An 18,839-nucleotide genomic window follows, 5' to 3' on the forward strand; every position below is an offset into this window, starting at 1 on the left:
TGTAATTTATAGGCTAATGTATGACCAAGATTTATGCGACAAGGTATTGCATTTGCCACACCTTTCAAAATCTTATGCTTTGCTTCAAACCGTATACATGATGTTAACTTTATTGGACCATTTTTCAATAACATACGACCATAATGGGTTAAAATATGAAATTTCGGTTTAAAATTGCTTTTTGACAATATGAGATACAGTCTATTATGTTGAGTTACAATAGAATCTAGTAATAAAGCACAATCACTTTGTATTCTACGCGCACAGCATAAATCAACTATCTGTCGTAATAAAATATATAGTTTCCAATTTTGAGAATGTTTTGGGACTAACTCACCTACAATTAAACCAAAATTTCTTACTAGGCATAACATCTCCGATGCTGACATAATAACTACCCCATTATTTAAGTTGTTCTGATTTATTTTTGGAGGACAGTTTTTGCGTTCAGTAACACCGTAGTCAAAAAGAGTTATTCTAGAATTTAGTTGGTTCAAAGTAAAATATTTTTTATCAATAAGATTTTTAATTACTAGTGCCATGTCATAACGTGCCACTCCTTCAGGAATATCGTGCATAAAATCACAAACCATATTTTGTACAACATGAAAATTGGGCACTTTGTTAAATATACATCTTTCATTTAATCCAGAATTAGACACACAGTTTTAAATAATATCGGTTTCATAATTATTTTCATTCCGTATTAAAGTGTCAACTTCGCGTACCATTTTATGAAGATCATGTTTAGAACAACGACAAATTCGGCAACAGTAATTAGCATTAAAACTTTCAACAAAACCCAGAATTGAATTTAGACCTAAATTGTCTCCTAATACCAAACCAAGAGCAAAGAATATTGTAATTTCGACCGAGTCAACTTGTATTGTAATGCCATTGGTTTGAAGATCTTTCAACTCATTGATTAGGGATGAAAACATTATTTCATTTGTCACTTTATTAAATCCTCGATCAGTAGAGTGAAATAAAAATGCAACAAAAATTTTTTCCAAGGCAGACAAATATTCGGGAGGAAATGCTACTACTGAAAAATAAATACATCCCATTTTATGTATTCCAGAATGTGAACCCAATGGGTTACCTAATTGAACAACATCATCATAGTATAAGTAAATAGGGAATACAATTTTGTCTGAAAAATTACGTTTCATTTTTTTCTAAGTGGAACCATCCAAAATGAAATCATGGTTTCATTATTGGACAAGGATTCATTCATAAATTTAGTTGCAGTTTTATAAATATCAGGAAGTTCAAAGAAAGCTTTCAGATTTCTTTTTAACGAAAGAAAATGTCCTTGTACTGGTACCATTAAAAGTCTATCTTCCCCAAGAACAGTTTTTTTTCTTTTGTGTAACCTACAACTATAGTTTTTGGTATGATGAAAAGATCATTTGAAACTAAGTATTTCATGCGAAGGTGCTCAGTTGTAAGATCTAAAAACGGATGTTGAAGAGCATTAAACATTTCTTCAATTTCAAATTTTGTTGAGAAACTACTTAAGTTTAAAAGTGGCATAATCTTTGACTTCAATTCAAGTACTATATCACTAGAAAATAATTCTATGACCCCGTCTATTATTTCTTGCAAAAGCATACTTGTTACAGACGGTTTCATCATAAGTTTACTAATAAAATTTAAGGCACACTTCTTAATAATATTTGTATATTATATTTGTGTTAAAGGCAACAAAAATAAGTCATCAGTGTTTTTAGTCCTTATAAGTTCATCAACAATATGAATATCTTCTAGAACTTCATATGTGTCAATATGGTGATCAGAGGTAGTAATAGTTTCTGACAAATTAAAAAGAGTAGATGTAAATGAAGAAGGTTCAGTATCATTATAGTTATTACCAATAGCTTCACTACCTAAATTATTGTGTAATGCATTATCAGAATTTGATTTTACTAATGGATGACTTCTGTTTAAATGTTGCCTAAAGCTTTTTAAACCTCGAAAGTCTCTACAACATGATTGCTGTTTGCACATATAAAACGACCGAGTTCCCAAGTTATGGTAAATTTCCATGTGCCATATAAGTTTAGAAATATAGTTATGCCTTTAAAGCATAAAAAGCAGTTGTACATTTTGTTACAAATTGTAATTACCTTTGACAAGTTTAATAAATTGAATAAAATAGTATTTCATAAATAATATTAAAAATTGAACATACCAAATTTAAATACTAACAGTTTCGTTCATGGTATTCATTTTACTATTTAAAGAGACAATAACTGAAGATTGACGATCATAAATTGTTTCTAAATTGTACAGCTGTAGTTGTAGAATGATCCACGACTCATAGCATTATTTTGGATAGCAGCAGTGTAATGCTATATATGTTTTGAAACAAGCATCTACGGCTTCCAGTGGACAGCCAAATGTCCAAAATTGATCATCGACTCTGATATAACAGTATTTAATGGAAAATATATCTTTGCCAACCAATACTATAAAAGGCTGAATAGTTGTGCCATACTGTATATATTTTTGAATTCTCTTATCTAATTCAGCTTCAAGTCCTGTCAAATTCTGAAAATCAAAAGAAATATTATGACCTAAGGTTCAAAAATTCTATTGTTACAATTTGAATGAAAAATTTCAAACTAGTTTAAACAAACTTATGATGATTAGAGATTTGTAATTTTTATTATAATTATTATTTTTATTATTTTTAAATACTTAGTACTAAAAAGACAATATAAAATGAAAAAGTATTTGTATACACCTTCAAAAGATAAAATCTTGTGCCGAAGAGGGTGAGATCTAAATTCTAATTACAATTTATATTAATAACAAAGTAGGATCTATAGTACAGAATGAAGACAGACTAGAATTATATTAGATAGATATATGACTGAGGTTTAATTTACAAACAAAACTTTTAAACAACTTAAATGAATTAAAACTATCTAAATTAATTATTAGTTTTTTATATAATGGTGTGCCTTTATTAACTGGACTCTGTTGTCCAACTGTGATTTTAATGTTTTTGAAGGTATTTAAATTGGTATAATTTTATTCCTGGTATTATATCTGGATTCAGATTTATATTTATATTATAAATACTATGTTGTCTTTTTTACACACACTTACAATATATAATGAATTTGTTCAATTAAAATGTAATTAATAAATATAACTTACAGTAACATGAACAACAAAAGCTACAGCTAACTCAACAAGTGACGGTTTCCATGATTTTTTGTTATTTTTGATTTGTGTTTTAGTGGGCACAAGATATGGAATTAGGAGAAGTTTGAGAATATTGCACGTCCTGGTATCTTATATAAGAGTAATAAATAGTTTAAATTGAAACAGTCAAGTACATGTTATGTAAAAATATTATTTTAATTGATGGATTTATATTTATACTCACTTCCGCTGAGTTGTACAGCATCGAGTTGTTTCAATATGTCTTTACCGTAGTTATCCTTCACTGAATTTCTACGTAGACTCAGTAAATTATTTGAAAAATAAGTCCACTTTTTTATAAATGTTGGCCAGTCGTGTAAAAGATTCTTAATGATGGGGTACTCCAAATTAAAATCTTCAAATACCATAAAAACATAAATCTTGAATAAAGTTACTAACTAATTTTGTGCCATGATTTATTATATTTATTTGAAAAATTACCAGAACATATCCTTTTGGGCCACATAAAATAGGCCAGGATTTAAAAATTCCAGACAAATGATGTTTTGAAATGTCAGAACCATGGATTTCTGTTTTCCTTATATCGTAAGTAAGTTTCCAGTGTTTAATAACTTCTTCAAAGTCAGAAGATGAACCTGACTTACTCAACCAGACTTTAGCAGCTTCAATTTCATCTATTATAATCAATGTTATTAATAAATAAAAATGTCTACAAATTAGACATATTTTATAATTGTATTACCAGAAAATGTTATAACTGCAGGTGATATATCATTAGCACATTTAGCTTTTCTTTCACCTTCAATAGCACCTATACTTCTCAAACGACGCGAGACATTCTTCCACCTTTCAACTAATTTCCCTTTGGCATGAGAATTATTTCCACTACTCGATGGTATGAAATATAGTTTCTATATAAGATGCATAGTATAATAGTTTTATTTTTCATAAATATGCTGAAATTAATTTGATAACCAACCTCTTGTTCTTTAGGAAATATTTCAATGATTAAAGATGCGATTTTCCGAAAGTAAAAGTCAGTACCCCTGAAAATTATCAAAATATTACCAAATAAATAATACTACACATTAATTACATAATATTTAATTGGCTATTACTCTACTACTCAGTAATTACTAATTATATTAAAATCAATTCTCAATTGGTAGATTTCTGTTATTTTAAACCTAGGCAATGAAAAACACATTATATTTTTGAATGTATCTATATAAATATTACTTACATCAAGTATTGGTGTTAAAATAAAAATACAGCTAAATAAATAATAAATAATAAATTAAATTAAACTCTGTAAAAAAAACCTAACATTGATCTACACTAAATTTTTGAAACTAGGTACCTACACTGATTTGATTTATTACCTGCTCTTATCTTGAAACAAGTAATTAATTAAAAGTTTAGTCAGGCTATTCTGAGCTTCGTCTGAGAGGTGGCCATTATTGACCTTAGCATCAGTCATAATGAAACGACCAGGGACTGGAACCTTTATGATTTTATCGGTTTCGGTTCTCAAAAATCTAAAATTTCGGTTTCGGTTTTGGTTCGGGTTTCCAAAAATATCAAATTTCGGTTTCGGTTTCGGTTTTGGTTAATACCGGTTTTAACCATAATTATTTTACTTTTGCTTTTTATTTTATTTTTATTAATCAAGTACTGTATACAAAATGAACATATTAAGAACTTAAATTTATTGATAGGTATTTGTAATTAAGTGTACCTATTTAAGAATTTAGGTAATAAAATATCATTACAATATAATATTAACATTAAAACTAAAAAATATACTATTTAATTCAATAATTTACTGGCTGTTAATGGAAGTTTCATTATACCACTAAATTCTAAACATTGTAAGAATTCAAAATAACATTATTAGCATACAATATGTATAAGGTACCAATATTGTAGATGACTAGCAAAACCTAGATAATAATAATATATTAAAAAAATATAATAATAATATATTTAAAAAACAACTAGATATCCACTAGGTACGTACCTATTTTGTTAGTTAATAGTAAATAATATTTAAATTTTAAACTATAAAGTAATAGACAAACATACAAAACATAAATATTATAATTATAATATACTGGTAAGATAATCAACCTTATTATAAATAAATTACTTTATTATAGTATATTATCAATTATAATTAAGGGGAGGGATAGGTACAAAATGAATAAATAATATTATAAAAAATGCTTAAAATAATATTATTAGTTATTAGTTTATTACATTATAATATCAGTCATAATATAGATATATTATCTAAAATATATTATTATATTAGTAAACTAATAATTTACTCTTGAAAATTTTTTTTTTTATAATTTTTTTCAAATAATCTATTTGTTCTAACTAATAATTGGTCTTCCAGGTGTATAGGTGTTATGTTGCATCTATAAGGTGATAATATAAATTTTAAGCATGAAAAAAGGCGCTCGACGCTAACTTGAGTTGCGGGAACAGAAAACACAATTTGTGACAGCTGATAAATTTCCGGATATTTTTTCTTCATTGTCTTCCAACTAAATAAACTCTAATATATTTGTTTTGTGGTTTAATCTCTTTTCATTTAATTAATATGTTTTTAATAAAGTTTCCATTTTTGTTGAAATTGAATTTTGGGTATTTGGTTGGCTTGAAGTTAAACTTGAAATTGAACTGCACTGGTTATCACTTTCCTTCTGTTTCAGAAAATCTTCAAGTATATCTGTATCATAATTATTAGTCAAACTTTCATCAATATTATTTTCAATTTCTATATTTGCATTGTTAGAATCAACTTGACTCGTTTCAAGTTCTTTTCTATGAAACCATATATTTATTAAATGTGTAATAGCAATATTACATTGATCTTCTGTCAGTGTTATGTTAAATCTGGGGTCTAAGAAAATAGCAGCTAGAAGAACTTGGTTGTTCATAATATTTTGTTCCCTAGATCTCAAACACTGTACTAACTTATTAGAAAATACATTGTTCAAGGATTCTGTTTCGATTCTACAAGCAATCCAAGCCCCATAAAAATCAGTAAGAGTCAATTGCTCATATTGTAATTTTTTAGTACACATTTTTGCAGGTAAAAGAGTTTTAAATAATATGTCTACTTGTTGCCACTCAAAATGACTCAACTCAACTCTTCTCAGTTTGGAGTCATTTGGTGCCATATTTTGGATAAATGCTTTTAGATGTTGTAATCTCTCTAGCATGTCAAATGTAGAGTGCCAACGTGTTAAGCAATCCAAAATTGGCAATTTTAATTTATCCTTTTTGATCAAATAAATATAAGTTTGGTTTCGCAGCTTTCTAACTAGTAAGCGAACTTTGTTTAATAATTTATCTATACTGTTGTGCTTCAAGGTATCAATAAAAACTAATTGTAAAGTGTGAGCCACACAGCGAATACCTATAACAAAAATAAACAAAGTTTTGGTTTCAACACTTGAATTATTCATATTATGTTAAGTAGGTAAGTTACTATTAAATTGTATTTATATCAGTTTCTTAGTTTACATTTGTAAAAATATAATTTAGTTAATTTACCATTAAAAATAGAACAATCGCCAAGGTTTGCTAACTCAATTCTATTTAATACATGTTCTGTTTCTTCATATTCTTTATCAATACATTCAATATCTTCATTGAGCAAAACAGCTATTTGTTCATCATCCAACAAATTTGTTATTGGAACCAGTGGCGCAACCAAAGGGGGGGTCCCCGGGTCCAGACCCCCCCCCCCCCCTTTATTTATAAAATGGAACATTTTTTAATTAATTTGGGAATATAATAATATATTGTAAGTATAATAAATTTTGTTAACCAACTAAATAATTTTGATAACAAACCTTATCAGTTATGACATATTGTACGTCAGTGATATCAATGGATCGTAGTAAGTTGTAGGAGAGGACGACGTAGCCGTGGTGAGAATTGAAAATTGAAATAGTGCTACCAATTATTTTAATTGTGGTCATACTGTCATAGATATTAACTTAAACGTGTTTACTTTCAGTGTTCGGAACGTTCACGAAAAAAATGAACTCGTTCACGTTCACGTTCAGTCCTTCAAAAAGGAGCTCGTTTACGTTCACGTTCGTGTTTTTTTCAAACGAACGCCTTCACGTTCACGTTCTTTTAAAAAACGAACGCGTTCGTTGGGTCGCGTTCATTTAATTTTTTTTTTATGAATCGTTAGCCTGCCGTGAATATAAAAATTAAAATCCCATAAACATATACGACTCAAACAATAAATAAAAATACAATTTAGAGCATATAGGGGAAAGTGGGGCAGAACGGGGGGCCATGTGGCAAAACGGGGACATTTCAATATTTATGTCTTATAATGATCATACTGATTTAAAAACTTAATATATAAATTTCTAGGGCCAACAATATCATATAATAAAAATTTCATGTTCACATATCAATTATCTTATCAGTTATAAATTTAAATCATTACACATGTCTCTTATCAATAGATTGATATAATAAACTGTTATTTTATTTCAAAATATTTTTATGGTTTACTTATTGTACATTTGTATTTTGTACCTATCTTAAATTTGTTTTTGCTGTTTCTATAGCAAATATTTTTAAGATTATCTTAATAATATTAATTATTAAAAAAAATAATTGTTTAAATGTTCTTAAGATTATTTTAATAATATTAATTATTAAAAAAAATAATTGTTGTGTTTACTAACAACGGCTGAAGTTAAGTGTAATCATTGGGGCATAATGGGGTACCTTACAACATTAGTTCTTTTTTAATTTTTAAGTTTACCAACTAGTGTAGGCATTACATCTATAATAAGTATTTAATTAAAATGTACCTATTTAATAAATGTAAAAGTTAAAATTTACAAGCAATTATTATTTTTTGTTATTGTACAATTAGTATATTAAAATATATTCCCATAAATATAATATAATATATTAGTATATTACATTATGTATATGCAAGTTATACAAGTTGTTTAAATGATAAAAGGTTTAAGTTGATTAATGTAATTGTATTTATGTAAAATGAAATAATATTTGTGAAATAAATAATATTTGAGGGACGTCCCCATTTAACCCCAGGTATGGGGCAAAACGGGAAAAATTATACTTACACCTATTTTGACCTTTAACACTATGAGACTTAAATGAATGTTTAAAACATGCTAACATATTAATAACCATTTCCTAAAGATAACACAGTTCAAGTTTCAAATCAAAAACACAATTTTTGAGTGAATTATAGCTTTTGATACCTTATGACCCCCGTTCTGCCCCACCTTCCCCAGCAATTCATAAAGTTTGACACGTTATTTGAGTTACATTTTAATAAGAATTTCATAGTGATCAAATTAAGCAAATACTAGGGCACTATACACACAACCAAGAGATTGGACAAGGTCGCCTTAGAAAAATCAGCTACCTCCATAGTTTATTTAAGAGTTGAAAAAATCTTTTCGATTGAAGACTTAAATTTAGGTCGAATTGAAAATTATAATTGTAATTCCTAATATATTCAACTCAGACAATTCAAATATTGAAACAAAAACAGTAAATAGGTACAATAGGTACATGATAAATAAATAATTCATATTTTAATTCGATTCATTTTTAAAACTTTATGGAATAAAAAAAAACAACTTGTATCCTTGTTAGGTATTATAACATAAATAAAAATTTTAAAAAACTGTAGGTAAATATCTATTTATCTAAATAAAAAAGAAAACTATTTGTAAATTTTATTGAACTTCAAAACATCTTATTTTGTTTTAATAAAATTAAGTTTTCAAACATATCATCACCCAGTCTATGACGTTTTGATGTCATTACATTCCCTCCAGTACTAAATAACCTTTCTACTGGTGCACTAGAGGGTAAACCTGTATTAAACTGAACAAATTTTAATAGTACTTTAGGAAATGCAAATAAACTTTTTAAATCAATATTTTTGTTATTTAAGAAATTTAAAAGTTCTTGATCTGAGGTTATTGTATTATTTTTATTGGAATAGCTTTTTGTTGGTAAACAAAAAAAATCTTTATTTGAATCAGAATCAGAATCACTAACTGAATTACCATCAGATACTTGATTTTCAGAACATAAAAACTCAGTTTTTAAAAATAATTCAGCATTCAATTTTTCGTCACGTTCTAGCCAATTTAGTTTAAATCTTGGAATAAGACATGCAGCAATTACTAATTCTTTTTCCATCCATATGTGATCAAATCTATAACACCAGTAACATAGTAATTATTAAATAGTAATATTAATTAAGATTAATATATTAAATAATAATTTATTTAATTTTCTAATTTAATTTTACAAACCTTTTTTTTAATGATCTTAAAACAGCTTCTAATAGAAGTGTACAATGTGTCATAGGCTTACATTGTCTATTTTTAATTTTTTTCTCCAAAGCATGTAAAGTCGGTAGCAGATATCCCATATACATGGCTTTTTCACCTTGTAAGAAATCTAAGGACTCTGCGATTGGTCCAAATATATCACAAAATTCATTTATGAATACAGCTTCTTCGTTTAATATTCTCGGTAATGTATTAAAATCCATGACTTGGTTCAATTTTTCTGAGCCACCAGGTCCATTTATAATCCCTTTTAATTGAATTAATGCATCATATGTAGAATTCCATCTTGTTTTATTAGGTACTCTCAAATACACATTAAGTACTTCATGAATGTTTTCTGCCACAATCGTCGACTGATTTTGTTTTGACCAAAGTTTTGTTAGCTTTGCAAAGAGTTTTCTGTAGAGCTTTTTGAGTTGAAGAACATCAGCCTTTCTTTCATTTTCATTAAACCATTTTTCAACATCATTAGTTGCGACCAAGTTCAAATCATCAGTTCACACATCGTCTGTGAGCGGACAAACTAACTTCATTTACATATTCAATTTCTGTATCAATTTCAGCATTTTCAAATATACCATTTAAATCAATTAGCTCTAATTCTTCATCTCTATTCTGATCTTCATCGAATAAGTTTTCCTCATAATTTTTATCAATTCCAAAAACCCTAAATGCTTTTACAAAATTGCTACCATTATCAGTTGTAGTACTGGTTACTTTATTTTGAATTTTGTACTTTTTGTTTATATTATATATTTCTTGTGCTATTACATCAAAAGTATGTCGACCTTTTATCACTGTGCAAGCTAATGATGCTCCTTCTCTAACTAACGTTGTTATATTAATCCAATGGGCTGTTATGCCAAGGTAAGATTTTTTACCTTGGGTCCAACAGTCTGCAGTTTCTGATATATATTCAATATTTGACAGTGTTTTAGTAATATTATCTACCATTGCATTAGCTGCAGAGTTTAATCGAGTTTTTAATGTTTTTGAACACATAACAGTTAATGTTTTTGGAAGTCGCAATCTAATTAAATTCAAAAATACTGGCTTGTCAACAATATTAATTGGCTGTGTATCTTGAACTACAAATTTAATTATTGCTGAGTCCAGTTGTTTTTGTGTAATTATTTCATTTCCAGTACCTATTCTGTTTAATGTAGTCTGTATGGGATTGCTCGATTTATCATTTATCAGTAGATTTTTTGTAACTGTATCCTCATCATTTTGTACACAATTCGGTTTTTTTTCTACATCTGTATAAGCAAAGAACTCTGCATACTTATATGTATGAACTTTCTGAAAAAAAAAAAGAAAAGAAATAAGTAGGTATTTTATATGTAGGTACCTAAAATATTTATTTTTTACCTGAAAGAGTAAATAATTAAATTACACAAATAAAGTAGGTACCTAGGTAGTTAACTTTCTACAGTTTTGGAAATTAGTGTACATACTAATTGTTATCTACCTATGATAGTCCTCGAAAATCAGAAATTTAAATAAGGTATTTAAAAACTAAAAAATAAATTAACAGAATATTAACTTTTTTTTTTTATAACACTTCCTACTAATTTTTTCAGAAAAAAGGGAAAATATGTTATCTATATATTAATATTTAATATAGGTACTTTATAATATTAAAATACATTAGTGATTAGCATTTAGCATAGTACAATTAATATACTAATATACCCACGTCCCACTTTACTTTGAATAACACCATATTATGATAGTGGATGGAAATCAAAAAATATATTATTAAAACTGGAAGTAAATCAGTTAGTTATGACTTATGATAAATAAAACATACCTATTAAACATTAATAATAATTAATATAATACATACCTTCATATGTCGTTTTAAATTCGTGGATGATTTTTTGGAAGTGCTTTTAGTTTTTCTGGATGGCAAACATAATAAGCATAATACTTTAATATTTTCATCACTTTCTTCAACATATTTGAAATATTTATCAAACCCATACCATGGGATACACGTATTGTTTTTTGAACTAGTTTCATTTGCGTCAATATTTAAACGTTTTTTGTTTGAATTCATTATAAATATTAAATAGGTACTCACTAACTAGACAGTAGACGGTCACGGACTCACGGTATAGAAAACGACGCACGACAATTAAAAACTAATTAATTAAAGATACTGAAACAGTGAAAACTGAACAATTTCAAATGTATGATAACTGATAAGTCACTGACCACAGTTACTGTGTAGTAGGTACGGTACACTACTACACTGTACACATTTCACAACAATCACATCTATAAATAAATTCCGTGCGTGTTCTGCGCGACTGAGCGTCACCGTCGTTTTGTGATTTCCAGTAATTAAATTTAAATTCGACGATGCAGATGATAAACGATAAAGCCCATGTTTATACACGATACCCCGTTCATAATAGATATATATTTTAGTCCATGATGCACACTTTACATATTCATTTTTATTACGATAAACGGATTAGGTTTATTCATAGATATTAAACATAATATTATGGATACGGCATAACACAAAAATCTGTAAGCTAACATAATTCATACTATTATTAACCACTAGATGCCGTATCCATATGTTTAATATCTATGGGTTTATTACGAATTCGTGGAAATCATAATATTATGTATGTCTACCCGGGGACACTGGAATTGCCCGTATTTAATTTATATATTTTGCAATCAAACGAATATTATAGGAATTATAATGGGAAAAATGAAAATATTATTATTATAATATAATTAATTAATATATTTTAAACATATAATATTTATTAAATGGTAAATAAATTGAACGTCTTAAAAATTCATCAAATTCATTAAAAATATAAACGTCGTTCACGTTCACGTTCTATTTGCAAAAAACGAGTGACGTTCACGTATCGTTCACTATATATGAACGTGAACGCGTGAACGTGCGTTCATGAACGACGTTCTTTCCAAACACTGGTATATAGTAATACCTACTCGACGGCGGCGATATCGGCACTCGGCCCCGGGACTCGTACCGGAGAAAGTATGGTGGCGCGCGGCCTATAAATTTAGCGGGGAACGCGAATAGGGTGCGAACGATAAAGGCGGACGCCTCGAAAAGGGCTAAAACTTGAATTCTTGAAGACAAAGGCAAAAAACGCGGGCGACGGCGGCGGACGTAAAGCGCGTCTTCTCGGCGGCGGAGGGCCCGCTGGGAAAATAGTACGGCCGCGCGCGGTACGTAAATTTAGCGGGGAACGCGAATAAGGTCCGAACGGGGCCGCCCGGGGACCCCCGGGGGGGTAAAACTCGAAAATTTGCAAAAATTTTGAAAAAAATCGCGAAAAGTGATAAGAAGGAGTGATAACGCCGTGAGACCCGTTTTCCCTCCACAATTCACCAAGTCAGTACGAAAAATCGACACACGGGTCTTCGTTTTATACTACAAGACTAGCTCTCCGAGCGTCGCTGGGGGAGACCCCCAAACCCCCCGTGGTTGGTGAGGAGTGTTGTCGATGTCGGATGCCACAGTGGTCTTGTGCGGTCTGGTCGTCAACCGATGTCGGTTATGAGTGTTATGATAAGAACGGTGGGTATTGATAAGAAAAGTGGATAAGTGATAAGGATTATGGATTGCTGATAAGGATGTTGGATTAATGATAAGAATGGTGGATTTGTGATAAGGATAGTGGATTAGTTAACCGGAGAGCTGTAAGTTTTTTACTACCTTCAAAAACGCCAAATCAAGTAACCTCGATTTATTTGGGGTCTAGCGGGTCAGTCACCTACCTCGACGTTGGACTTATATGTCTCGGCAACAGGTATGCAACGTTCAAAACGTGAAACGTGAAAAAAATTGTAAAACATTTCGGGGGTCCATGAAAATCATATAGCCGCCGTCTTTTTATGGGTGTCTAGCAGGTCAGTCACCTCGAATGACGTTCGCCGTAGTAATAAGGGTAAGCTATTCGACTTTGATGCGCCTTCGTCCCACAAACCGTTCTTAAACATCCGACTGCCGTCCGACGGACAACACGTGAGTATATTTTGTATTATTAATTTAATTTGTTTTTTTTTAAAACGTTCACCGCAGATCGCAGGTATTTATCAATCAGTATAATGTAACACATGCTTTCCGTCAGAAAATTAAAATATTTAATGTTTAAACTTAGATTATTTGTAAGCACCTGTCCACGCTTTCCGGCAAAGTTGTTAAATACCTATACTGTGTCTACGTTGCACAGGTCGGGGAGAAAAAACAAATATATTGCGCTGACATACTGTAAATGTTGCATCTTTTTTCTTTTTAGAATGAATAATATAAAGATAAACTTTAATGCGGCGGTGCAAACCATATACCTGAGCACCGCCCCTGCACCGCCGGCTGAGACCGCCGTCGTCGCACGCCACCCGCCGGCCGAGACCGCCGTCGCCGCACGCCATCGCCATCCACCGCCGCGAAAGGCACCCCCCAAACGCCGTAAGTACATAGGTGATAGGAACATTTAAAAGTTTACTATTAATTAACGCCTACATCGTGTTTCAGGATGTTATAGATGTAATAACTACGGGCACAATGCCCGGCAATGCCTCGGTGAGTGTATATCGCATTTTCATAATAAAATAAAAATAAAATTAATAATGTTTGTTATATTTATAGCCCCCCAAACACCTAGGAGAGCACCAGCCACACAACGTGGTGGGGGGTTGAGTTCCGTTAGGATAAGGCCGCCGCGGAGTCTGAGTGCAAGGTCGACACGCACTCAGACTCCCGGTCCCCAACCTATCGGAACATCAACCCCGATGGCATCAACCGTAAGTAATATTTTTAATCCTAATAGTGCTAAATAAATACAAAATTGTAAGATATGAATGCACACATGAGGTATTAGAGAGACCACAGTTAGTTGTGAATTTGAGAATACCTTTTAATGCCATGTTTAATTTGTTTATATAAATTGTAGACGTTGTATGAATCGATGGCTGGTGGCACTTGTGAATCGGCGTTGCGACAGTTGGAACAACTGATCATATCAACACCGTAAGTTGTCAATTGGATAATTTTTTTGTAATGCCATTATCCTAACAATATTTTTTCCTCTAATATTTTTCAGATCTGATGAATAAAAACTTTTTTTTTTCACATGTCTTGTTTTTATTTCTTACCTTAATATAATAATCATGGTTAACACATTAGTTAATAGTAGTAATATTAGAGTATAATAATATGAGTAGCCTATGTGTTAGATGTACAATTTCTAGGGGTCTGATGTGATATGTTTACTTATGTAATTATGTATTTGAATAGTTTGTGCCATTGGTAGATGTGTATCACAAAAATAGGCAGTGTAATACAAAGAACACCAAAATAATTCATACTGATATAAATCACAAAGTTCTTGACATAGGCGTTTAAAGGTATTATATTATACAAACATTGTAATGACAATTGGTGGTCAAATACCAATAAAATATTGAATATAATTAACTATACATTACAAAGTAAAAACATATGTAAAAAGTTACTTAATATATTAATATATGTACAACAAATCAATAACAGATATTTAGATTGTTATTAAAAGTTATTCATACAGACATGAATAGCAATGTTATAGAGAGCTAAATATAAAGCTAGAGTACTATAATAACAATTAGTGGTTGAATACCAAATTATCTTATATGGTACAAAGTAAAAAACAAATGTAAAAAGTTTCATAATAGCATAGTATAACAAATATAAATACAATCACAGTATAGGATTGTGAATGCAATTTCAACTATAATAATATTATATGACCAGATATTTAGATTAATATAAAAAATTATTGCAAATTGTGTTTAAAATTTAATATTATATAAGTAAAAGTAAAAATTATATAAGTAAAAGTAAAAACAAATTTAAAAAGTTACTCATACAGACATCAATATCAAATCCATTGTATGATATTAATATTAACAAAACATATAAAAAGGTCAAATAATTTAAACTAACGTTAGAAAGTTACATAATATTATTTAAATGTTTTTTTACATTTCATTACATTGACCATGTATTTTGAAGTAGGTATAAATAAATAATTATTAATATAGCGTAAATTAATTATTGACAAATGTATGTGTGACTGTACAATATTATAAAATCCTAACAAACCGTTTGACATTAGTTACGAATACACCTTTGAGTATTCGCATCCAGAGAGATTACTTGGAGGTTGTCAAACTTTCTTTCCACATCACCTAGACTTGAACATCTGGTGTGACGCTAGACTTGATCATTGAGCGTCACCTAGACTTGATCATCGAGCGTCACCTAGACTTGATCATCGAGCCTCACCTAGACTTGATCATCGAGCGTCACCTAGACTTGATCATCGAGCGTCACCTAGACTTGATAATCTAGCGTCACCTAGACTTGATAATCTATCATCACTTAGACTTGAACATCAAGTGTCACCTAGACTTGGATCATTGAGCGTCACCTAGACTTGATCATCGAGTGTCACCTAGACTTGAACATCGAGTGTCACCTAGACTTTATCATTGAGCGTCACCTAGACTTGATCATTGAGCGTCACCCAACCTTGATTATCGAGCGTCCGCTAGACTTACACTTACCATTGTCAACACATATTGCATTACAGAACTTCCCTGTACACAATGTTCTTGGTGACAAATCGCCCGCTATCATCGGCGTACATGCCAACTCTCACGGACTGTGCGTTTCTCACCCTCGAAAACGCTACGTACAGCTGCCCGTGCGTGAACACAGGCGACGTCAGTAGCAAACCTACCCTGTCGAACGTCTGACCCTGCGACTTGTTGATAGTCATGGCGAACGACAATCTCACCGGGAATTGAAGGCGCCGCAGTAAGATGGGCAGGTCGTCCTCACCGCTGGACGTGAGCGGTATCTTGGGCACGACGATGTCGTCGTCCTGTGCTTCACCTGTGCTTTCACCGCCCTTAATCACAAATGGTAATAATTCAACAAAATCATTCAATGATTCGTATTTCTGTACCCATCTTGTTGCACATTGCCTTTTCAGTGTCCTAGCGTTAGAACAAGGTATGGAGTCACTATTTTCAATTTCGTTGATTAATTCATTTTTTCTTTTTGGTGTGTTGAAAAATACATAAAGCCGTTCAACGATTCCCAAACAATTTCTAACAGATTTTATATCACTGGATGTACATACTGCTAAATTGAAAGAATGTGCAGAGCAATGAATGTATAGTGCCTTTGGATAGCTATCTCTAATTACAGCTTGGACACCATTGAATTTCCCTGCCATACAAGTGTTCACAATCAATACCGCAAGCATTTAAACCTGAAATAAAAATTAAAACATATCATAACTTTAAATAGTCAACAATGATTTATAATAATTTATACTACCAATAATTACCATCTAATATAGATGAAGCTAAACTTGAACCAATCAAACTGTTTATTTCAAAAAATTGAAGAAAATCTTCATGTAATATATCATCATTATCCACATAACGCACGCTTATTGATAATTGTTCCTTCGTAGCTACATCAGTCGTTTCGTCAGCTAAGATTGAGAAGCATTTTGAAGAATTTACTTTATCAACAATCTGTTTGAGAATAATTTTATTGCACGCCTCAATAATTTGGTTTTGAATTATAGGACTTGTATATTTGTTCCTTTTACCACAACCTTCCAACATATTTTTTAAATGTTCATCGCCTATTGCTCGATATTTTAAAATGGCACGAAATTTACCTTCTATTGAATTTATATCTGTTGATTATTGAAATAAATATATTTAATTCAAATTATATATACAAATTGAGTTATTATAATTTCAATTACCATCTATCACTATTTTACCAAAATCCAGATGTCCCCGTAAAGGAATTTCTTCTCTACCACACAACAAAATACACTGAATAATAGGAACAAGTCTTTTTCTATTTTCTTTGACTTTAGCCAATCTATAATGATGACATTATTGACAATTTAATATTATATATAGGCACTTTTGTTAAAATAGTTAAATCACCTATCAGTGTCAATGCGTTCTACTATTGATGGCTGTTTATGATCAAATAAAATACTTAGAAATTGTTGAGACTTTAAAACACTCATTTCGTGATAAGCAGACTTTGTGTGATCTTGAAATGCCTATAATGGTTTTATGTTATACAAAATATTATCATAAAAGCGATTATTACTTTAAGAGCTTTTTTAAAATTGCGAAATACAGTTTGTACAAGCTGTCCTAAAGATTGGTTTCCAACTCCTCCATATTTTGCAAAAACTACACAATATCGGCAGTAAGCTCCATCTTCTTTTTTCGAATATACTAGCCACGGAAATCTTTCTAACCAAGTATATTGAAATCGCAAATTCTTTTTTGTATACGTATCCAGTATAGGAAAAATAAAATCTTTTTTAGGAATCCATACATTTTTTAAAACCTAAAAATAAATAAAATAATATTGTGTTATGCCTAGAACCTACTTTATAGTTTATTACAATTCTTTGTAAGTACTTAGTAGTTAATTAAGTCAAATACTAGAAGCGTGAGAATGCTGTACTTGTAGTTTGTACCATTATTACGCTTAAAAAAATAAGAAAAAAACTACATTATTTCTTACCTTAATTTTCTCTTTATCAGTTAAAGAACGATTTACAAACAAACAAATATTATTAGGCGGAGTTGTAACTTTGTCATTTTTGTTCACATTTTCATTCTATATATATTTAAAGAATTATACCAATACCGAAAAAAGGTGGTGTTCTACCTTTAATTCCTATTTTTGCTGGTTTATCAGCATTAGGCGCGCTTACCGGTGGAGTAGGTAATATAGTAAAAGTCGTGAAAGAATTAAATTCTGGAAAAAGCACACCTATTCATTTAGGCAAAGGATTATATCTTACTCCTCACAAGGGTAGTTCTTATAAAATCGTAAAAGGTAAAGGTTTATACCTAGCACCACACAAGGGCGGCTCGGTTAAAAAATCAAGGTCAAAAAACTAATTTCTACGTTACCCGATAGAGCGTTGTACGATTATGAGATTATAAAATACGCTGACATGTTGAAAATTCCTCATTTCATCGGTGTATTTGCTAGAGACAAGTTACCTCGACGAGCAAAACATCAAGAGTCGGCTGTAGTTAATTTAGACATCGAAAACGGTACAGGTACTCATTGGGTAGCGTACCTATAAGAAAATCGGAAAAAAAATTAAATATTATGATAGTTATGGAAATTTAACGCCACCGCTAGAATTACAGAAATATTTCAACGGT

At 30.4% G+C, this 18,839-nt stretch overlaps 1 protein-coding gene and 1 pseudogene across 1 annotated transcript; both read right to left on the bottom strand.

Moving 5' to 3' along the window:
- Nucleotides 1-2,199: 2,199 nt before the first annotated feature.
- On the bottom strand, nucleotides 2,200-5,719 carry LOC132932974 (uncharacterized; annotated as a pseudogene).
- Nucleotides 5,720-16,192: 10,473 nt separating this feature from the next.
- LOC132932975 (52 kDa repressor of the inhibitor of the protein kinase-like) lies at nucleotides 16,193-18,139 on the bottom strand. Its single transcript, XM_060999315.1, has 7 exons — nucleotides 18,124-18,139; nucleotides 17,758-17,906; nucleotides 17,586-17,707; nucleotides 17,396-17,517; nucleotides 16,964-17,323; nucleotides 16,820-16,885; nucleotides 16,193-16,755 (listed from the first exon to the last, which is right to left on the bottom strand). Exons 1-7 carry the CDS (start codon nucleotides 18,137-18,139, stop codon nucleotides 16,193-16,195), a joined length of 1,398 nt encoding a protein of 465 aa, XP_060855298.1.
- Nucleotides 18,140-18,839: the final 700 nt, after the last annotated feature.

The sequence above is a fragment of the Metopolophium dirhodum genome, chromosome 1 (assembly GCF_019925205.1).
Source record: "Metopolophium dirhodum isolate CAU chromosome 1, ASM1992520v1, whole genome shotgun sequence".
Classification (NCBI taxonomy): Eukaryota; Metazoa; Arthropoda; class Insecta; order Hemiptera; family Aphididae; genus Metopolophium; species Metopolophium dirhodum.

Bases quoted from the DNA above. Each gene is read 5' to 3' on its own strand.
- LOC132932975 (XM_060999315.1), bottom strand. The intron at 17,324-17,395 runs GTAATTGAAATT...AATAATCAACAG, and splicing joins TGGTAAAATAGTGATAGATG to ATATAAATTCAATAGAAGGT. The intron at 16,886-16,963 runs GTAATTATTGGT...TTTTTATTTCAG, and splicing joins AGCTTCATCTATATTAGATG to GTTTAAATGCTTGCGGTATT.